Source organism: Boleophthalmus pectinirostris, unplaced genomic scaffold (genome assembly GCF_026225935.1).
Source record: "Boleophthalmus pectinirostris isolate CB_2022bp ecotype Guang Dong unplaced genomic scaffold, ASM2622593v1 HiC_scaffold_6, whole genome shotgun sequence".
In the NCBI taxonomy this organism is placed as follows: domain Eukaryota; kingdom Metazoa; phylum Chordata; class Actinopteri; order Gobiiformes; family Gobiidae; genus Boleophthalmus; species Boleophthalmus pectinirostris.
Window position 1 is genome coordinate 27030287 of NW_026571447.1, and position 22232 is coordinate 27052518.

Genomic DNA, 22232 nt, shown 5'->3' on the forward strand with positions numbered 1-22232 from the left:
AATAAAAATAAGACAACAATGGCATACTTTTTGTTTTTAATAACAAGTAATTCACAGTAAACTACAGAAATGTTGGAAGAGACAAGATGATACTTTTAACAGGAATACAAAATCGACCAGGTTAAGTCTGTATACACCCTTATAAAAAAATATCGACAGAAGGTCCACGCTCTCTTTGTAACACAGAATGTAACACAGAGAGGGGGGAGGGTCTAAATCTTAATACATGTCCCGCATTCCCACACTGCCCCGATGGACTGTGGAGCTGTGTGCCATCGTAACGCTGTAACAGTAGAGCAGGTCAGTCATCCACTGCTCCCTGGTGCCACCTCTGGAGTATCTCTGAAAAAATATATATTAATGGTATTTTTATGTTCTTGTTCTTCTGTTATTTTATGTTTTAAAGAGACAGTTGTTAAATATTGAGTTGGAAAGCAAGTCACAAATGTATGCTAAAACTAAAAGAATGCAGGTGTTTTGAGCTGGTTCATGGTTAATATCCTTATATTAACTTTATATTTCTACTTCACTGTCAGTGAGAAGGCATTGGACCATTATTCTGTTAAAATGGACAAGATTAATGTTTGTAAATTTGTAAATCAATCTTCACAAATGATAATCACATTTTCCTGTATTTAAATTTTGTTCAAAAACAGTGAATCTCAGGACTGAAACCCATCATATATAACTTTGTATATGACATTTTGAGGATCCACAAGTTATTATTAATAATACTGTTTTGAATACTTATTTGCTATGGCAGTTGTTCTAATTTTTAAATTAACTCGTGGGTAGGATCTGTACTCAAACTCAAATTATCACATCAAATTCGGGAACAGTCACATGACTTTTATTCTATTATGAATGCTATTCTGAAGACTTATGACCATTAATGAAGCTATAGAAATACTAATTTCTATGGCAGTAGTGCTAATTTTCTCTGAAGCCTAATTATAAGTTTATGTTCTTTGTCTCACCGTGAGCTGTTGTATTATATCTTGGAGCAGGGCTGTGTTTGCCAGCAGTTGGTTGTGCAGGGGGGCGTGCTGCAGGAGCATAGACAGGACCTGGCCCAGGTGAGGCAGCTCCTCTTCGCTCAAATCTCCAACGCGTAACAACTGCAACACCATCCTCAGGAGACGGGGGACGCCACTGAGAGCAGACACACAAGCCCCCCATATGGCCTCCCTGCAAAAGTACAAGCATTTAGATCTTTTACTGCAATTTTAGACAGAATCACAGCAATGTCAGTCACAATAAATTATAACATATTGAAGAATAGGATTACTTTGGGCTCTTTAATGAATATAGTGTTGTTTGCACTAGTGGGTGGGGCTGGGCAAGTAATTGAGATGCATTATTTTTGAGATCATGTCTAACTGGGTCTTTTTAATCAAGGTCTACAGTCAATCGTGTCAGTGTGGTTTGAAGCAGAGTTCAGACTTTGAAGGAATAAATGTGACAGTTTTTGGTGTTAAATGGCACTAATAAAAATGTGGACTAATGTATGATTATCAAATCGATACTGAAAGCCATTTTAATTTTGTTTTTGAAAAGAAAAAAGCTGAATTGAAAATTGAGATTGATCAATGACGATTTTTTTTTTTTGCCATACTGCCTGGCTTTTACTTGGCATTTTAATTTTTATTTCACTTTTATTAGTAACTAATTATGGTAATATAAATTGATTTAATAAAGCTATCAAAGCTGATAGTTGTAAATTAACGTATGTGTATAACATATTAGAGATATTAAATAACAACTGTTAGTTCTGCATTGTGCTATTTATCTATTGCAGCTCGTGTATAGTTCATTTATTCAAGTGTTTACTGGTATCAACCTTCAGCCTTCAGGCTTTAGGGTTATTGTGGCAAGAAATGGTCTTCTATTTATTAATGAAAGCAACAGTTTCTGCAGCAATCACACTTAAACATGTGTTATTGAGACTGGCCAGATTTAGACTTTTTATTGTAACATTATAGTTCTATTATTAAACACAGACCTTTTCTGGTTGGTCTCTGGAGTTTCTTGTTGCAGAGTGGTGAGCAGAGCAAGCAGACTGAGACAGCAGAGAGACAGCAGACGTAGTACAGGTTCACTGGGCACTACTGAACGATCCCTCAGCCTGGTCATCGCTTTGAGCAGAGCTGCCGCGGTGCTGTCAGGAATCACTCTCAACTTAGCCTAAAAAAACACAAGCAAAATATGTCAACAAACAGACACTTAAGATTCAAATTACCACTTTGTTTTCCTAATGATTGATGACAACATTACATTCTTGAGCTCCACGGGCACTGGTAAATTAAGTGTTTTTAGACTTATATGTAGCTGATGAAATTGTGAATAAAAATGTCAAAAGTATCAGAAATCAGATAATAAATCAATAAATTTTTCCCAAATCGTGCAGCCCTAAATATGATCTTTCTAGCAATTGCGGTTAGATGTGGGATTTATGTTTTAAAAATAAGATTCTGTTCAAAGTTCACATTTAAAACATTTACAAAAAGACTAAAATATTAACTGACATACCAATACAAAAATTACACTTTAGAACATTTTTGCAACGATGTAAACTACAGGGCCATTTTTATGCAAAATAAAACAGGATATTTTGTTGCTTGTGGAGGCCTTTGCAATTTGCTAATTGCATCCATTCAAATTGGGATTGATTTGATTGTGATGAATCTTGCAGTTCTAATAATTGATACTACAATCCAAACACACAGATTTAAATGACTGCTTAGTAAATTGTACTTACCAAGTATCTTAACATGCCATTCTGCACGACGTCAAAACATTGAGATTTTGAGCCCAAATTTTCAAGACAGAGGCAGACTTCCTGTGAGCGGAACAATCACACAATTAACAAACTGTATTTAAAACAGTCACCCCCAGATTTTATCTTTCTGAATTCTGTAATTATTAAACTTTTCACTACAACCACTGGTGGTTTTAAGCATCTACAATGTGATGATGTCCTATTCCCAGAAGGGGGGCAAAAGCCCTTTTTCCTATTGATTACATTGTACTTGGCCATGAAATATTCAAAAGGAAAATTCACACATTTTTACCTGATTATTTCTATTAGTGACTAGACCCTAGGACCCACTGTATTACATTAAAAACTGCATTTTAACAATATTTATTTTAGCTTGACCTTTAGAATGTTGAGATGTTGTTTTAAAGATGTGGGTGTGTGGAAAGATCATTCTCCTCCAGACTTTAACAGATGAATGGACAATATGATGCAAATAGTTTCATATGAGAAATTGCTGGCAAGGTTGAATGATAATGTAGTCATTTTTCTAAAATCTTGGGCACCAGTTTTTAACTGAAGGGCCTATGATGGGTTCGGTTTTGCTAGAACATAGTTGAGATCATTGTGTTTATTTTGGTAAAAATATTCACACTTGTTTTCCCAATTTAGCCATTTTTAGGCTTGAAATTATATTTGCAACAGGCTAAGATTGAGTAGAAATTAGAGAGCCATGAACACTTGTCATACACACATTAATTGTTTGGTTTTTTTTTGCTATTGACTGCGTGTGCCTCATTATATGTCATGCATATAGGTAACCTCTCAGACTGTATTATTCTATTGGCCCATATACGTTAATATCAAAACAAGGTGTTGCTGTCTGTTATATGTTAAAAGCTATAAAATAAAATAAAAACTTGAATTACAAAAAAAAAATGTTGAGATGTCATTTGAAACCCAGCAATGTGGTGCCTCAGAAGTTTGTGCGAGTGGTTTTGAAACTGGCCCACCTGTTGGCATTCTGCCCATCATTAAAAACAATCTTGTCTCATTAGACCCAGCAGACTTGACATAGTGCATCCTTTATTGCCACCCGCACTCACCACGTGGTGGCCCCTCCTCCCTCCTTTTCACCTCTCGTGATTGACTGCGACAGGGAGATGAGAGACGGGATCTGAGGCCTTAATTGAGGAGTTGAATTAGTGATTATAAGCCTTTCCAACCTGCTCAAACGCCCATACACACTAGCCCCGGGGCAAAGTTGCGTTAGCGGTAATTTCAGTGCAGAAATGTCACACTCCCATCATGCCATGGGCTCTCATTAGCATTTGTGCATATCCGTTGTGCCCGATAACCACGCATCTCCAACCTGTGCACCGTGATAAAGGTCCCCTCTCTGCCGGAGCACCTCGATAAAACGTCCCCCCTCTGATTTTATATGAGCAATACAGAGAGACCAGAGGGGCACTAAAAGACCACAGCTGTGTCCAGAATATCAACATTATTCAGTTTTTAATATAAACCTATTTTTACAACCAACTTCATTTGATCAGTTTAGGGCCGTGCCAATAATCCAATTTAAATTGAATCGTGACTGAATTCATCACAATTTCATCTCAATTATTGACTTAGGTTTGTTTTAATTGACATCTGCAGCCAATCGCAGTAAAAGCATGTGGTTTGGAGAAGAGTTCAGATTTTGAAGGGAAAAAAGCAAGATCTTCTTGTTGTACGTAAAAAGTATTCATTTTTGTTTAAGCTGGGGTTAATTTAAAATTTTTATTTTTTTTGTCTTAATAAACCATCTTTCAAGTAAACTTTAGTTTCATTAAAATTAAATAAAACAAGCAGGAAGATGTATTAAATCCCACAAAAACCATTAACGGTTTCAACGTATTAAAACATTTAACTACGCTAGTAACAACATTACGAGCAATAATTTTATAAGAAAAAGATGAATGCATTTATAAACCGTGTAAATGTTAGTATGTTGAGTGAACCCACATCTACAATATCCCAGTGATGCTTGAAGTGCTCGGCGGGAGTGGGGTGGAGGCTTAGAGGTGACAGGGTGCGGAGGGGCAGAACGCACTCCTCCGCGGTGTCCTGCAGCATGGAGAGTTTTTCAGACGAGAAACCGGTCAGAGACGAGAACAGGAAGCTGAGATAGTCCACATCCTGCAACGCTGGCTCCTGGCTCCCAGCAGTCCAACCACTCACTGAAGATCTGTGTTAAGATATAATATAATTTTAGCACAAATTACGCAAAATCAGATAAATCTCTGTGCTTCTCAAGCAGTTCACAAAAAGTACCACTACAGAAAATATATTACTTTTAGGGTGCATTCACACTTCCTGGTCCTGGTTTGGGTCGAATATAAGCCCTAAGGTAAACTTTGATTGGTCCTGTATGATCCAGGCCTAGTCTTAGTTTAGTATCGAGTAGAGTACCAGTTTAGTTTCAATGTGGTGATTAGTGAATGCGCCTTTACGTACCACCAGGTCAAAACAAGTCAATGAAATGTTAGTTTGATGACAACACCAATAAGATACAGTTTAGTTATTTTAAATAATTAGACTTGAAACCCAATACAGTTTTAATTAACACAATGGTAATTAAAAAAGCTTTTTTAGTTAGTTTACTTCTGATAAAAGCTCAAAAGTGTTTGACAACCACATGAGGTGTAAAAAAATAGACTTGCTAAATAACTAAGTAGCATCATTATAGGTACCTGTATCATAGTTTGAGAAATGTTGCACATTTGAAACAGTATTTGCTTATTTTAGAAAAAACAATAAAAATTTTGCTGATCTACAACTTCATCATTTCGATGGAGTTTGTTGAATATTTCTGCTTCTCTGTGTCATTGATTGATTTTCAAACCTTTAATTATGGGTTTTATCAAATCTACATTTTTGTGAAGCCGTGTGAGGACACTTGTGCAGTTATTTTGGGTGATGCAAAAATACATTTAAACTGAATAAAACAGTTAGAATTTTCTGTTGTCACAAGGGCAGGGGGGTACCATAGTAACAGAAGGAAATGTGTGTTTTTCTCTTTCGAGGCCCGAGAGGCACAAGCAGGATGATCTGTTTTCTTAATGCTTGATGACGATGGTACATTCTTGACCGCAAAAGACTCCATTGTATTACATCTATTACAGCCCAATTCAAGTCAACACATGCTAAAATTGTATAACACTGCCCTACTGACACCAGTGAATATATTTTAGCAGAAAAATACTATTACACATGAATAAACTTTAATTCACATTACTATAACTGCAACTAATTCATAAAATTGGAACCATTCTGAAGTGTTCCTCATATACTTAAGCATTAATTGTGACTGTGAGTTTATATTTTTTGGTAAAGAAAAGTAAGATTTGGATACAGAACGTTTCACATTTGAAGGTAAAATTATATATTCCAATACTGCCACCTTCTGGACGTTTGGTGTAAAAGGTCTTTCTTCAAGTTTACAGGGAACATCATAGAATACTGTGTCTGCACTGATTTTCAATATACAGGTGCAAAATGTATGTTTTTATATTGAAATTGTATTTTAATATTTTATTTGTTTTAATTGTTTTAATTTAATCTTGTAGTAAATCTTAAATACCAAAATTGTTAGATTTAATTATACTTTAATTAAATTACATATCTCAATTGTTTTTCTATTGCCCTTTTATCTACTGTTCTGACTTTTGTTTGTAGTCGTCATAATAAGTCTATCCATGAATTAATTAAGACTGTCCCCATAGCAATTCAGAATGTAGAACAAATGATTATATCTTTTAGATGGGTCGCTTAAAACTGACTGACCTCAGATGTACAATTCGTATGAGTGAGGCTCCCATTGAGGCAGAGATGCGTCCGTGATTGCAGCAGCCACTCAGATTGGCCAGAAGAGACTGAGGCATCTTTGGCAGGAAGTATAGCAGCTGGACCATCTGATGTTGTAACTCGGACGGTAAAAACACAATGACGCCTTCATTAGGATCTACAGGACAATATACACACAACAGATAGGTTAGAAGGAGTGTAACTAATTATTTTAGCTGGGATATTATTTCTTAAGTTAATTAATAGGTGTGTCAAAGAATCACAAGGTACAGTGTAGTCGTGGGTGGGAATAGGGGGCTGGTGAAAACAAATATTTTCTGAGAAATTTGAATGCGGGACAATGCAGGATTACTCAAATATGCATGTCATACAAACATGCAAGTCTTCACTACGTTTACGGTGAGGGAACATTGTTAACAAGATTGAAAGCAAAGAAAAGAAAATAATACACATAATAAGACTCCTTTAAAAGAAAAAAAAATACTAATCAAAAGCACAATCTTGATATTTGATTTAACAGCAGTGCTGTCTGGGTTACAAAATCTCATGTTCAAGCACATGGCATGTGTAAATCTGTGTTTAGTTCATAATATAATTATCCATTATTTAATTAGTTGTTTACCATTCCAGAAATCGATAAGCCAATTTGTAGTTACTGGTCTATAGTTCACGTACAACATCTGTCCAGGTTTGAGCCCAGTTTAGTCCAGATGTAGACATGGTTTCATCCTGGTCTAGTCCATGTTTAGTCCTGGTCTAGTTCCAGTAAGTCCTAATTTTAGTGTGGTCTATGTGCAAGTGTGAATAAGCTCTGAAAGTGCTAAGTTTCACAAATGACAACCTCTGTGAAAAAAAATGTTATGATGTGAAGAAAGAAGTGGCCAAGCTTGTGCTGTGTTCTGTCTCTGACGCAGATTCTGATGTCAGAGAGCCACAGACAAAAGGAGTTTTGTGATGAAGCGTTTCTGTGAGGCCCCCCCTCCTCTGTCCCTCCTCCTCTGGGCTCACCCTCAGACACACTATCAGCTCACTATCTGACCAACATCACAGCAGATGGGAACAAGTTTGAAGCAATGCCAAACAGTGCGGACTTCATAACTGCTTGTGCTGAAAATAGATATCTGGCGCCCCCTTCTGTACCGATATGTCTTAACTTCAGTCAAATGTGTTACTTCAAATAAAATCAGTACATCTTTGTCCATTTCAAAATTGTCTTTCTTTTAAGGAAACTGGTACACTCTTTTGTAAATATGCAGTTTTATATACTTTTTTTTTTCATTAACTATGATGGTGGGAGAGAATAAATGTTTAAGTGGAAAAGTAATTAGAAAAGTAAAAGGAGAAGTAATTAAAAAGTGTCCAAAAGAAAGCTTACTACTGCAATTACTACAATGTGTTTAAATTGTTGGTACCATAGAGTTCGGGGGCATATTTCTGCAAACTGTTGAGCATATCTTTGTTTCCCCTGGACGCTGCAGCCTGGATGGACCGAATCAAGAGGGCTGATAACGTCGGGTTACGGTGGCCCAGCTGGGACAGTTGTACTGGAAGAGACGCCAACCAATGGGACAGCACCTTGCTCCTTTAGATAAACAGACACAAAGGAACACAAATTTATTATTAAAAGATTATAAAAGTTCCTAAGTCCTAAATGGTCTGTTCATCAGTAGCAGATGTAGGTTGACAGAACATCTAAATATGAACTGAGATCATAATTAATCCAGTATTTTACAAGTCAGTGTAATACCTCATTTTATATTTTATTCTTTGCTCATTACTAATTCAACAACATAATAAAACTGTTGAAAATTTACTTAGATAAGGACATTAGAGCTAACTTTTCAAACCGAGACTTGCAGGTAATTGTGTGCAATTTTGGAACTTGAACAAGCAATTGGCTCTTTTATCATGAACTAAAATGTTGAGATATTTTGGCAATGAATGGAGCTAATCATAATCTGCCCAAAATAATACATAAATAATACAAATTCAACTGAGTGAACATCCTATTATGTAATATTAGAAGAAGCTGCTTTGAATGTTTATGTTTTAAGCCCAAAACGTATGCCCTTTTGATTCACAACACACAAACACACACGTGATTTTACACATTTACCTGGCGATGTTTGAATGGACCTGTTCTTGCTGGTAGAGTTTGCCATAAAAAGAAAGCAGCAGCGATCTTGTCTGAAGAGTGAGGTGCTTCTGTTGATAGTAAGAATAAATCGCAGCCAACAAGTCCTCTGTCACAGCTGTAAAACACAGGATATTTTAGTCATGTCAATTAAAAACTGATCTAATGCAAAATTCATTTCGTCACAGAATCTTGACTCTTCAACATGGAAAAAATGCTCTTCACAAAGATAAATTAAAGGTGCACTATGTAACTTTTCTGGTGGATGGCATGCCCCCTGTTTCGGAGTTTAGGTAATAAACTGTAATTTAAGTGCCTCTTCAAGGAAACAAGCAGGCAGTGGACTTTCCAAGAGATTGTTAGTTATACTTTTTTGCTGAGTTAACACACATGGCAATATACCACTTTGTCTTATAATTACTTAGATACCGTAAACTATACGTTACTTAGATATCCCTAAACTATAAAAAATAAATCCCACAGTTTCACTCTCCTGATACAACAGGCAGTTATCAATGTTTTACATGAAATCTTAAACAGATATATTTTGTTGTGATTTCACTGCATGTATTAGCCAATATAACAAACATTTTAATTGTGTGTTTAGATTGGTACTGATCCTGAGACAGCATGAGCACAACAAAGTTCAATCAATACTTACCTCTGCTCTTTTGAGTGAGCACCATCTTCCAGACAGTGTCCAGCAGCATGTTGAGCTGCTTGGAGCTCAGTTTAACACCACTGCTCAGAGTATCCTGAACAAATATCCTTAAAGGTGTCAGCCATCCGGAGTCAGACTCTGTGGTGGGCTCTTGTTTTTGACTGAGGGAGACCATAACCTGACACAGGGTAATGTTCAATGCCAGAGGATCCACTGTCGTCACGGGCAACACAGCTGCTTGCTTATTCCTAAAAAAAAAAAAAAATTAAAAATTAAAATTGTCAAATATATTTAAAAGCCTCTATGTGTATTTATTTCTTCTACTTCAGAAAATCTCTTGCAGTATATTATAAAAGCAGCAATTTGTCAATAAGTTATATTGCCTATTGACTTTAAAGGGCAATTTGTTGTTTGAGTGAGAGAAAGAACAGTTCATTCTTCACTCACAGTTTACAGTTTGATATTGACAGGTTGTTTAAGCATGGACTTCCATTTTGAATTTCATGATTTACATACCGTTTAATACTGTCATTCTTCTTTTTATGCTTGGGAGTGTCAAGGTTGCCATAGGGGAAGTTTTTGAGAAAATGTTGCTTAAAGTCACCCAAATATTCCTTTCTGAACCAGGCGTCCTAAAGAAAAAAGATAAGTTAATATAAGTTTAAATGAACATTATGTAGCTTTATAAGGGTCATTCAGTACATTATAACTGAACACTGAAAATTTAAACCCAAGTATATATTCAAGTTGTGACTAAAGTGGGACTAGACCTGGACTAGATTAGGACTAACACAGGACCAAATCAAGTTTACGTCAGATGGGCTCAAAACTAGGCCAAAAAAGTACACATGTGCACCCAGTAGTACAAGTCTTACCAATGCTTCTTGATGCTCTTGGTGTGGGGCTAACTTCCGCAGAAGTTGCAGAATGGATAAAACCTGGAACATTACTGACATGGCATCAGGCGTGAGCAGGTGAGCGGCATCACTGCTATTCCACGAATTATTATTATTGACACTGGCCTCGACCCAAACCTCAAGAAGAAGGGGGACCAGTGTAGATGCAAAGTTCTGCACAGCCTCTTTTGAGTCCAAACTTTCACCTATTTCAGATGTAGAATCACTTTGTGGCCTGTGGAAGAAGAGTTTTTAATATGTGTGTACATTCACACAGTAACATTCAGTTCAGTAACATTCAGGTGAGCCTGTCTAATTTTGAAGTGTGAAAGAAAATACTGGTTCCTGTAAATATTTTCTATTAAACATTAGGGAACATATTTCTTTTTTTTTTTTGTACTGTAACAGTTGGTCTGTAGAAAGTTAAATAAGCTTTCTCACTCATTACTCATCACAGACACAAGTAATACTAAAGTATTACGTTCATAAATTGAGTTGCAATAAATTGACAGCACACTTTTTACAGTGAAAGGGTTAACTAAAATTATCCTGCTTTAAAGTCCATGACATAAAGCTGTTATATTTATATTTTTCTAACTGAATCTTGGCATTCAATCACCATTCAAAATGCAAGCTTTGACAGAACGGTTCAGGTAAATTTATATCAAACTTCAAAAAGTGTTATTGCGGCAAGTCTAAAAAAAATATCACTTTTAATAATGTCATACCTGAGTTTAAATGTTGAAAACCAAGTTGGCTTGGCTCCAGAATGTTCAAACAGATTCACAGCAACTTTACTGTAAATGAGCTCCTCCCATGTTAGATTCAGAGATGTGATATGGCCCTTCTTACTGCTATCAACTGCTCCTTCACTTTGGGACATATCAGTCTTTTCCACTGGTCTTTCATCAACAACTGCCTGCAGGAATTGACCAAGCCTAAAGAAAATGAAATTATGTCAATTAACATTTTAATATACAAAAAATGTTGTAGAGGTGAGCGATATATGCAGTATCTATAAGATAAAATTAAATAGTTGTAATGAAGAGATGTCAAAATTGAGTATTCAAAAGTGAATCATGTAACTTTTTAGTAGGAGATCCGCCACCTGGTTGCCTCAATAGAGATGTCATTGGTTTGCCAGGAATGTTTCATATTGCAGCATTAATCTTATCTATCTCCAGGGGATACGTCTATCAAGCAGGTGACACTACTAGACCAAATTACACATCACATCTGTGGAGAAGCAACTCACTGTAAGAATGGATATTTTTCAAGGTATTGTTTTTACCAATAATAACAGCAATAATTAAATAAATGCCATACTGTGGAACATTCCAGGCAAAGCAATAATAAGCAATAAGACAAAAGTGGTAAATACTCCTCGAGAAAACTCTTATAGTTTTGATGCACAAAACAATTATCAAAAAGTAGCCAGAAACAAAATAATACTGTCAATAAAATATAAAGAGATATTTCTACACATTTGTTGTTTACATATATATTACATATTTATTACCTCAGAAGAACATTTAGTCGCCACTGTTGGCTTGTCACAGTCCGACCAGGATTCACTGAGAGCGCCCACGTACGTGTTTTTGAGTCCTGGGCCTTTTTCGCTCCGCCACTGTTTTGTCTGTGAGAAATTAACTCCAAAAAGTTGGTGAGGAGCACCGCAGGTCTTGAGGCGAGCAGGGCAGGGTAATGTTCAAGAAGCACATCCAGGACTTTCATAGCGTCTTCCTGAATGCTGACTTCAATATGCGTCATAGCACAAGACAGGTGAGCACTGAGGAGGGGGAAAAATGGGGCCACCCGATCTGCAGGCACTGACTGAGCAATGTACCTGCAAAGAAATTCATGCAATTTCTATGACAACAATAAGAGCTGAATGGTTTGAGAAAATATCTAATTGCAATGATTAGCGTTGTAATTTATAATTAAAAAAATGTTAACTTTGTCTTCTTATCTACATTAATTTCTTGAGTTCTTTTTAAAGACATTACAGTAGGAGATACATTTAAGGGAAGTAACAACAGTTGATATATGGCACGTCACAACCAACACCGGTAACAGTTTTGACGATGGCTCACAGCTAGTAGCCGAAACATGTCAACAAGGTGAATACACTTCCTACTGTATTGTCTTTAAAAAAGAACCCAAGAAGTTAAAGTTATAATTTATGTTTTAAGAATTTAAGGACAAACTGTCAAAAAAATATATATATGAATTGATAAATAACAATTGAGAACACATTTGTACAGTTCTAAACTACAGGGTTAGCATTTTTAATGCAAAATAAGAGACAATATTTTGTTGTTTGTAGATGAAATTTTGTGATTTGCCAAGTGCATTCAGTCAAATAGCTTTTTTTGATTTGATTGCGATTAATCTTAAAAACAATTATACAATAAAATAAGAATAATGTCAATGTCAATGGATTTTTACCTGAGCACACGTGTAGCTGCCATACGAACATTTGCATCTTTATCTGTGAAAACTGCAGCGACTTCGGAGAGCAATCGAGAGAGATGTGAATCCAGCAATTGTGGATTTAATGAAAGTAGCTCCCTCAGACCAAGCAAGGCACTGTGTTTTACGTTTGCGTTGTAATGGTGTAGCTGGGACAGAAGATCCTAAAGAAAAGAGGCAATAATTTAATATCCTTCAATAGGTTGGGTACTCATTCTAATATTTGCTGTCAGATAAAAAGGACTTTAAGTCAGTGTCCTCCATTTGAATTATGGAATCATCCGTTTTACTCCAGAGTGCTGTCATATTTTTGCCAGAGTAAAAGAAAACAACATAAAATTTCAGCTCCATGTTGTAAAGACCTATAGTCTTTACAAAATGTTACAACATGACTTGAAGTAAACGTATTGATATTAGCAAAGACAATTGCATAACTTACATTTATTCCTAGATGCCTGTGAGTAGTAGGTCCACTTGCATCTCTTTTCAGTTGATCAGGAAGATGGATTCCCTTTGAGCGGAAACTGGTATTTGTGGCATTGTCAGCTTTGGGCTTTTTCTTTCCAACCTTCAATTTCACCTTCTGGAAATCATCCTGCCTCTTTTTCTTCTTGGCTTTCATCCTCTAATGTTATGTGCTCTGTCAATAATTTAAAGATTGAATAAACATACAAAAACTACATTGTTACACTGCTGATCACGCTTTTTTGATCACTGTTTCGTTTTCAAATGGTTAAAAAAAGGACAATACAATGGGAAATATTTTGGGCAGAGAGCATGGCCTGAAACATTCACCATTCTCCACAAATGCACAGTGACAGTGACCGGGTGACAGCTACATTTATTTTGGAAAAGCTTTCACTATGTTTGTGCCAATGGTGATCACTGCTGATTCAAAGCAGAGGTACAGTAAGATAAGATAAGTAAGGTAAGATAGAGGCGCCAGGGTTGAAGTGCGACTGGGTATGTTATGAGCGTTAGCCACATGCTAACATTAACAGAATAACACACCAAACATGCTGGTTTAACTTACTAACACGGGAGGAATATGGAGATTATCCAAGCAGTATTAAACGCTGATGCGAAAATATATAAATGTATCCAGGCAGTATAATAGTAAAACAAAAGGCAGCTCGTGTAATACACCGAAACGGGGTAATATCGGGGTCCTGTGGTGATCATGCACAGAGCACATGCACCAAGCCGTCTACGAGCACAGCACAGGGAAACGCATATATGAAAGTAGAAAGGGAAATAAGGAAAGTCGAGACTTTGAAGAAAAACTTACCATTAGTAGGGAACAAACATGACATAGCACCAGGAAGAACAAAGAAGAAAACGCATAAACATTATAATGTTATCTTTTTTCTATTCAGGCAAAGCTATGGGCACCTATAAGAGTTGGTGGGGTCCTTCCGTGTGTTGTCTCTGCGCATAGACCGAAAATCGACGCTGAGTTTCCTTTGAGGACTCACACCAAATATTGTTCTTGTTCATTGCACTTGCGTTTTTGTTTCATTTTTAAGAGCCTGTATGCATAGGTAACAGGTATGGTGTTTAAGTATTTTGGTTGCGTCTGTCTCCTGATTCGCCTTGTTTGTGTCCTTGCTTCAAAAAGTAAAGGAATTTAGCTTAGCTTCACTGCTGCGTTAGCTAACTCAATTCACACCGGGGGCTCATTTAGGTATTTTTGTGGAAAATCTTACGGTTAATTTGGAATAGAAAGAATGCAGACGATAGGCAAACGAGCACAATAATCTCGGAAGTTACTCGCACACTCAAAGGAAGCGCGCTTTGAGCAGAGATGCACCAGGACTGAATCAGCTCAAAACGAGCATTTCGCTAAACGACAATTGTAAAAAGTATTCTTCAGCATTGAATTGGCTATTTATCACTAATACTTGTGTATTCTGCTTCGTGTGCGTTATCTACAGGGATGGACCCAATGAATACACAGGTTTATGCACCCCAGGCCGCCAAAAGGAAGTTTCCATTTGGGCAGCCACAAAACCAGGGGAAGAGGGGCAAGGGCCCAAATGTAAGTATAACCATTCAGAGAGCAACACAGGTATAGATAAATGGAAAAAAAAGTGTTCTTCCGACTTCAAAAGTTTCAGTCTAGTTGTTCAGTTGTCTTAACTGAAACTATAGTAAGTTAACTGTTAACATAAGGTCTGTCAATGTCCACTATGCAGCCTGACTGCTGCTGGGATCCATGACCTGCGATGGTGCACAGACAGGAGTCTGTTACATGCATCCTGCTCTGCTGAGCAGCCGCAGCCTCTTGGAGTAGATGTTTTTTTAAGTGGACAAAAATAATGCATTTGATTTCTATAGCACTTTTTGACTGTGCAAAGGCACTTTACAGTGCATTATTCATTCTCTCCACACTCTGTGGTGATAAAATAATATTGTGCCCCCAGTCAGTTACCTTGGAGTAGACTGAAAGAAGCAGGGTACTAATGTGCGCTATCAGACCCTCCAGGCACTCCCAACATTCACAGACCACCTTCGTATTATGCAAGTTGGGAGAAGTCTTGAAAGGGCACAAGTTTCCACTACACTTGAGTCAATGGCACTGCACTGTGGCTCCTGATATTCCCAGCAGTCTCCCATCCAGGCCCACTCTTGCTTAGCTTGTAAGATCTGACAAGATCATCATTGCCAAGCAGGCCACAAATGGATGGGCACAAACTTCTGCCTCATGAACCTCTATAGCAAGCTCCAACTGAATCCATTCTTTCTTTCTGGTTTCTCACTGGTGAATGGGTTCCCCAGTATATCAGTGAGAAAGGAGAACAAACTGGACAAGTTGGTTAGCTGCATACTGCATCCTTGTACGTTTGCATTCACTTGTTTGGTGCAAAATGCACTGCCACCATAGGGACACTCGTCCGACACAGCATGTTGGGAGATTTGCAAGGATTTTGTATTGTTGCAAATTTTGCCCTCCCATGCACCCGCTGCTTAGTTTGTCACATAATTAAACACACACACACACATACACAGGAAAACACACATACACACAGGAACACACACAGGAAGACACCCGAGCAGAACATATGCCTAATTTAGGCCTGCTCATGACTGGGCTATATTCAAGTCAGTAAGATTTAATCATGACCTGAATACACACATGTGCTGCCCCTGAAAGTAATTGCTATTTTATGGTACATTATTTTCAGTTCTTTTTTTACATTTACAAGGACCATAAACATACTGAAGTGCATCTGCTCACTGCATGGATTAAAGATTTCATGTTGACAGTTGAGGCACCCGTACTTTTTGGATGCCTGTGATGACCACAGACTACCCAGGCTAAATATGTTTATTTTCTTATTTTATGCAGTGAATTGTTGTCTTTGTAATTATGTATGCATCCTAAAGGTACTGCACTACAAACTCCAAAGAAAGGATCACTTGGCATTTAATCTGAGTGCCATGCTGTCACTAATGCCTGTGTCTCTTCTTTATTTGGGTATATCCTACCCTCACAGAGACAGCCGCTGCAGCATTCTGATGAGATCGGTAAGTTTGTTCACTAAATGCCACTGCCAACTCAAGAGGTAAAGGAGATTCATCTTTCTTGCCTCTGGCAGTGGCAATTCTGTTTTGAGACCTTGGTCTTAAAATAGTTTTGCTTTCATCAATAATTGTAATGGTGTTCTTGTCTTAAATTATTAACAAGTATTCTTAAGGTTTTCACATTTATGGTGGCTGGTGCAAATGCTGTGGCATATAATAATCCAATTAAAACTGCTTTTTGCAGTTTTTTCCCCTGACAAAAATAAACAGGCTTTTGGTCTGTTGTGAAACACATCAATAGTAAACCAAGTCGGGCTCCCTGTTTGATATAGGTGGCCAAAGAGCTTTCCTGCTTGGAGTCCACTACATTCTTTGTGAATCTGCATAAAATGGCATTTTACCAGTGCAGTTCATTTGGTGTTAAATGCCAAAACCATGTGGATCTAATTAAGTTTAAAATCTAGATGTGAAATCATGTTTGATTTGATTCTAATTGTATTTGTATTTTAATTTAAAGTTTATACAAAAGGAAACACCATCCATGCCATGCCATCTCTTGCCCAACGGTTGAAAGAACTCACTGGTGTCTCTGTAATTGGTGAGTGAGTAGACTTCTTTCTTTATAAACCATACCCTGACTATACGTTGTGTAAATTGCTTGTATGGATCATGTGATCTTGTCTTAAATACTTGCAGGTCTTCAGTATGTGTGGGAGTATCGCAGCCCCAGCAAGTCCCTTCCACCACACTACCACTGCAAATTGTGTAATGTAATCCAAGTGCAAACTCATATGTTTGAGCATATCAAAGGATGGAAGCACTCCTTTAGATATATAGTAAGTACAGCCATCTCTCTGACATAGGAATAATGATACTGTTAGGACAATGTTCTAACGATATGATCTTTGGTTCATGCTTTGATGTTCTTGCAGAAAAAGGTACACCCTGACAAGGTTCCTTTTGAAGAAGAAGCTGTCCATAAAGACCAATCACTAAAGCAGACTATTAAAGACAATGCCATGGAGATTGAGAACACAGAGGGCAGGGGACAGCTCAAGGTAAAAACATAATGCACTATACACATGTACACAACATTTCAAGAAATTCTGCCAATAAACCCATTCTATGAACTTGCTTCTAGGTCATCTTGAAGGAACCAGCTGATGTACCAGCATTCAAGGGTTTCTGTAAGTATTTTGAGGAGAAGTTGATCACTGATCATTACTGATAATTTGTGCATCTTTGTGCATCTAAAAGCACAGCGCTTATACCTAGTTTAGACCTAATGTGGTTCGGTCATAAACTATATAAGCATGAAGTTTTCACCTTTTTCGTTTTCAGCCAAAAATGTATGAGTAGAACTCATGTTCTATCTGTGCTACAGATATCTGGTCTGTAGCACTGTGCAGAGTGTTGTGAAAGTAATCTGCTCAAAATGTGCTTAGCCCGTAGTCTGTATTGAGTGTAAACATTTCTGTTTTTATTCCAGATTCAGTCAATCCTGGGACTGCTCCTACAACATCAGCCAAAACTATGCCATTTGGTAATTCTTTGGTTCTATTGTAGAAAATGAATGCACTGACAAAGAAAAAAAATAGGTATTCTTCTAATCCTATGCCCTTTCCCAGGTCCAAAAACCCCAAGAAGTGGCTATAGAATGGAGGGCTTTGGAGGGTACCCAACAGTAAAGGCCCCTCCTCTTGATTACACTCTGGACCACTTTCATGATGCGGACCATGACCTAATGGGAGATGAATATGGACCTGGTGATTTTGATGGTTACGAACCCTCCAGTGACTATGCTGAGGACTACAGAGATAGACATATGTTGAGGCCCCTACCAAGGCCCCCACAGAGACCACTACCGAGGTCAATGAACCCTCCTGCTTTGCCACCTCCTCGAAGACCTGCTAATCCAAATGGTGGGGACCTCTCCGGAACGCTGCTCACCTACCTGGTAAGTTCATTGCCATTTTTTTCTACTCTGGTGGTAAAAAATATATATTCACATCCTGAAAATATCAAAACTGGATGCTAATTTGAGCAAATATTGATACTGAAAGAATTTTAAAAAGACCTTTCCTGAGCCTTGGCTTTTAATCTCAACTAGTATAAGACCACATGATTTTACATACATTGGTGTTTCCAATCATTGTTGTAGTATTAAAATTGAGTATCAAGTATGAAATAGTTTGAAATGGTATCTTAACTTTTTTTTTTTACACCTCTTTGTAGGATACCTTCAAAATCCAGAGTGAGAGCGATGCCCAGCTGGTGTTAAAGGTGACACAAAAGTTGACAGATGTGCTAATGGAATACAGACTCAGACGTGTCGAGGTATTGCCATTGTTCCTTGCAACTGATTAACAGATAACAATGCTTTTGATTTTAGATTAGCGTCTTTGCCATCTTAACAAGTGTATGGGCTTTGTATTTCACAGGGTCCTCCTGTGCCTTCTGTGTTTCCACCCCCAGGACCCACAATACCAAGTCGCAATGAACAATACACTGGATATCAAGGTATGCAATATTGTGTTTCTGTTTTTTTTCTTAACTTGTGTACAATGAAAAAACTTTGTTTTTTGCAGGTTTGTCCAGGTATACTGATGCTCCATCCCGGTACTACAACTGACAATCTGCAGATGAACATTGCCTCTCCAATTGTGAATTCATTGTTTTTAGGTGTCTTTTGTAGATGTTCAAGTTTCAAACTATTCCAAGATAAAATGCTTACATACATATTTTATGACTTAACATGTTTGAGCTGTTTTATTAAAGAGGAAAGAAATGGCTGAACATGTGCTTATTTTCTTTTAAAAAACGCACTTTGTCTAAACTGGACCTTTTTGAAAATAAAAACAGTTTAGACAGAACACTGACTTTAAAAATACTTAAAATATTGGCAACTTAAATTGCCAACATTAACAGGGGTATATGATGCAAATACTAGCTTAATAATTTAACAAAATACTCTGCATCTGCTTCACACTAATCGGCGTAAGCAGTATTTTGCTTCCCAGGAACTCCCTTCCGTGATGCATTAAAGCCAAGGCAGCATTTGTCTGAGACTGAAACTGAATAACAGCCTCTCCAATGCATATGCCATCACTGTCATGCAACAATGTGATGTCTTCCTCCTTCAGCTTGTTTTCAGTGAAGAGTCCTTTGATTTGACTCCTCTGCACATTTGCAGGCATATTTCTTACATACAGGCATCTCCGTTCGTTTACATCAACTTCATGACTTTGCATGTCTTTATTGTCCATTTTCCCATTTTGATGTGGTTTCCTGGCCTGTGTGTTTTGCTTAGGTTTTCTTTGGGACTTAATCATTTTAGTCATCTCTTCTTTTGTAATTGGTGAGACCTCAATCACACTGGAGCCTACATGACAGCCATTGAGGTTCACTGCATAGTCGTAATCTTCTTCTTTGTCAAACTTTACAAAAACTTTGTCAGTCCGTTGCCCTTCAGAATCCAGCAAATGAAGAACGTTTGAGTGAGCAATATTTGGACATCCAAAAAGTTCTTTTATTTCAGTCTTGACGATACTCACTGGTAGATGACTGACCATGATAATGTACTCTATATTATCACTTTGACAGTTTTTCAATTTTTTGGGTGGTTTTTGCATTGAGTCTGTATTGCGCTTCTTTCTGGGCCACTTGGAAACTTTGGAATAGTTCACGGTATCCTTTAAAGGACCCTGCTCTAATGTTACACCCTCATGATCACCATCTTCATGTTCTTGTAGAGCATTAATCCACATCTTTTCTGTTGCTGTTCGTACCTCCACACACGCAGAACTCTGGTTAAAATTCAGCGCTTCTGTAGCCTCTTGGAAAGTCTCAAACTTCACCATACAACCATGATTTACTCCCAACTTTACATTCACTAAAACTTCCTTTACGCTTAGTCCTTGGAAAAAATTGCATATGTCTTGTTTAGTTGTGGTGCTGGGTAAACCAAACACCCTAATAAAGCCAGGGTTAGGTGGACTATAGAGAGGCGGTTCTGCTGAGGAGTCACATGGGTCGTTTTTTCCCTGAGATGATGCAAGTCCCTGAAGTAAAGTGCAAATGCGAAGAAGAAATGTATTTTTTGAGTCAGGAGTATCCTTGTTTATAGTTTGTTCAGCTCCTGTATCAAGTCGTGTTATATCAGAAGGTGAACCATAATCAGACCGCGGGTTAACCGGTTTATCAGGTACGGGTAATGCGCCATCACTTGAGAAATTACGAGGACTCTTATTTGCCCGATGTTTAGACTTCTTTCTGTTGAGAAATGTGTCCACTTTGTGCTCAAGTTCCACCATGCTACTAATCTGCAAGTCCACCTTTGAGTCCTTGAGGAAATGTCCACTCTGTTGCATTGCAAGTATGCCATCTTCCTCACTGTTAAAAGCAATAAAAGCCTCCCCAAGTGCCCCTCCAGTAATAAACACTCCACCGTCTGGTATATGAATCGCTCCAAAAAAGCCCCGGATATCTTCAGCATTTGCCTTTGTATCCAAACCTCGTAGTTGTAGAATAGTGCTCATTTTACTGATCTGCAAGATTAAAAAAAAAAAGCATGCATACAGTAAGTGCTGGGTGACAGGGCAAGAAAAGCTTGTTTTGTTTTGTTTTTTTCTCATATTGATTATCTCAGTTTAAAATTTTGATAACATAATAACACAGCAGACTGTTAATCACTGTCATTTAACACAAAATTAACTGTCAAATGTATTTCTACCCCAATCTGAATTCCAGATCAAACGCATTTACCCCCCAAAATTTTATATACGATTTTTAGACAAAAAAAATGTCGATCTCAATTAAAATTCGCACTCTCATGCATTATTTAACATGTTATAACGCAGACATACTGACATACTTGGAGCCCCACTCTCGAGCTTTTTATCGAAGGAGGAAGCAGAATTTGACAAAGGCCTGAGTTGTGAAAAAGCTCAAATATAAACAAAAGCTGTAAAAGATTAGCAATATTCTCTAGTTATACGTAAACCAGACTTACTACATGTGTGTTAAAACGTGGAATCATCGACAAAGACCGCTCAAGTTTTGAAGAGAGTGTCTGCAAAAACACCCATGTGCTTCGCCAAACCCTCTTGCTCCGTTCCGCCCGCCGCAGTGTGCGCCTCTCCCGCCAGGAGGAGTTGGTCTGTGTCTCTGTGTATATGGTTTACACGGGCTTTTTACTGCCCTCTAGAGGACTGGGGCACAATAAGCATCGGTCCTGAATAAAAAGAATTACAGGCTTGTTTTGGGTGACCAGATTTTCAAAATAAAAACTGGGACATCCCTGGTTTGGGTTGGTAAATTGTGAAACGAGTGCATAATTAAGGGAAATTCTTATGCACTCAGCACTAATGGGAGTATAGTCACATTTTCGTTGTGTTTTGGTCATTTTTAAGCAGCTTTTCTGTATTTTACCTACACAAATGTCAATATATGCCTCTCTTTACTGTTGGCAGGAATCAGACTGGTCAAAAAATAGGGACTCCTGGGGCAATTCTTGTATAAAACTGGGATAAATCACTGGTTTTGGAAAAATCTGCTGGGACAGGGGGCACTGGGCTCAAAATTGGGACTGTCCCAGGTAAATATGGATGTCAGGTCACTCTAGGCTTGTTCTTTCTCAGGTTAGACTCTAAATATGAATATATGAAAAATATGTTATTCTGGATCACTAATTCTAGAAATAGAGATAAATAGCCTACTGTAGCTTACTGTTGCAAACTAAATACTCAAGCACTGGCCTAAAATTATAATCATCCCTGTTTCTCATGAATACTTTATCAAAAAAGTATATCTATCATATCAGACAGCCTACACTGGCATCACAAAATCACATTTTGTTTAGACATCCCTATTCACCGGTCCCACTTTTGAGTCCTGTGTCCCCTGCCCCATCAGATTTATAAAAAACTAGTGATTTGTCCC

The 22232-nt window shown here is 37.6% G+C and overlaps 3 protein-coding genes across 7 annotated transcripts; 1 reads left to right on the forward strand and 2 right to left on the reverse strand.

Moving 5' to 3' along the window:
- Positions 1-19: 19 nt before the first annotated feature.
- On the reverse strand, positions 20-14198 carry tex10 (testis expressed 10). Of its 4 annotated transcripts, none has more exons than XM_055163698.1 (16): positions 14056-14198; positions 13207-13407; positions 12744-12931; positions 11815-12141; positions 11024-11233; positions 10275-10530; positions 9916-10031; positions 9400-9647; positions 8721-8856; positions 8017-8186; positions 6584-6761; positions 4763-4985; positions 2759-2839; positions 2003-2184; positions 978-1188; positions 20-342 (listed from the first exon to the last, which is right to left on the reverse strand). In XM_055163698.1, exons 2-16 carry the CDS (start codon positions 13387-13389, stop codon positions 220-222), a joined length of 2832 nt encoding a protein of 943 aa, XP_055019673.1. In that variant the 5' UTR covers positions 13390-13407; positions 14056-14198; the 3' UTR covers positions 20-219. The 4 variants fall into 4 exon arrangements, with proteins under 4 accessions (XP_055019673.1, XP_020792928.1, XP_055019674.1 ...); XM_020937269.2 differs by lacking the exon at positions 14056-14198 and adding an exon at positions 13801-13960; XM_055163699.1 differs by lacking the exon at positions 14056-14198 and adding an exon at positions 13801-13951 and having other exon boundaries at positions 13207-13411.
- Positions 14170-19088, forward strand: si:ch211-197h24.6 (uncharacterized). Of its 2 annotated transcripts, XM_020937288.2 has the most exons (12): positions 14170-14315; positions 14702-14805; positions 16265-16295; positions 16810-16890; positions 16989-17128; positions 17225-17350; positions 17434-17479; positions 17782-17835; positions 17921-18249; positions 18528-18629; positions 18734-18812; positions 18881-19088. In XM_020937288.2, the coding sequence occupies exons 2-12, from the start codon at positions 14704-14706 to the stop codon at positions 18922-18924; spliced, it is 1134 nt and encodes a 377-aa protein (XP_020792947.1). In that variant the 5' UTR covers positions 14170-14315; positions 14702-14703; the 3' UTR covers positions 18925-19088. The 2 variants fall into 2 exon arrangements, with proteins under 2 accessions (XP_020792947.1, XP_055019675.1); XM_055163700.1 differs by lacking the exon at positions 16265-16295 and having other exon boundaries at positions 14281-14315.
- On the reverse strand, positions 19034-21446 carry rbm12ba (RNA binding motif protein 12Ba). Its single transcript, XM_020937287.2, has 2 exons — positions 21304-21446; positions 19034-20839 (listed from the first exon to the last, which is right to left on the reverse strand). Exons 1-2 carry the CDS (start codon positions 21328-21330, stop codon positions 19244-19246), a joined length of 1623 nt encoding a protein of 540 aa, XP_020792946.1. The 5' UTR covers positions 21331-21446; the 3' UTR covers positions 19034-19243.
- Between the last annotated feature and the right edge of the window lie 786 nt (positions 21447-22232).

Coding starts and splice junctions, on each gene's coding strand:
- rbm12ba (XM_020937287.2), bottom strand. CDS start 21,330: ATGATTCCACGTTTTAACACACATGTA. Junction 20,840..21,303: donor CACGTTTTAACACACATGTA/GTAAGTCTGGTT, acceptor TTAATCTTGCAG/ATCAGTAAAATGAGCACTAT.
- si:ch211-197h24.6 (XM_020937288.2), top strand. CDS start 14,704: ATGGACCCAATGAATACACAGGTTTATGCACCCCAGGCCGCCAAAAGG. Junction 18,250..18,527: donor GAACGCTGCTCACCTACCTG/GTAAGTTCATTG, acceptor ACCTCTTTGTAG/GATACCTTCAAAATCCAGAG. Junction 18,630..18,733: donor ACAGACTCAGACGTGTCGAG/GTATTGCCATTG, acceptor TGTATTTCACAG/GGTCCTCCTGTGCCTTCTGT.
- tex10 (XM_055163698.1), bottom strand. CDS start 13,389: ATGAAAGCCAAGAAGAAAAAGAGGCAGGATGATTTCCAGAAGGTGAAA. Junction 9,648..9,915: donor AAGAATGACAGTATTAAACG/GTATGTAAATCA, acceptor TTTTTTTTTTAG/GAATAAGCAAGCAGCTGTGT. Junction 2,840..4,762: donor ATCACTGGGATATTGTAGAT/GTGGGTTCACTC, acceptor TTCCGCTCACAG/GAAGTCTGCCTCTGTCTTGA.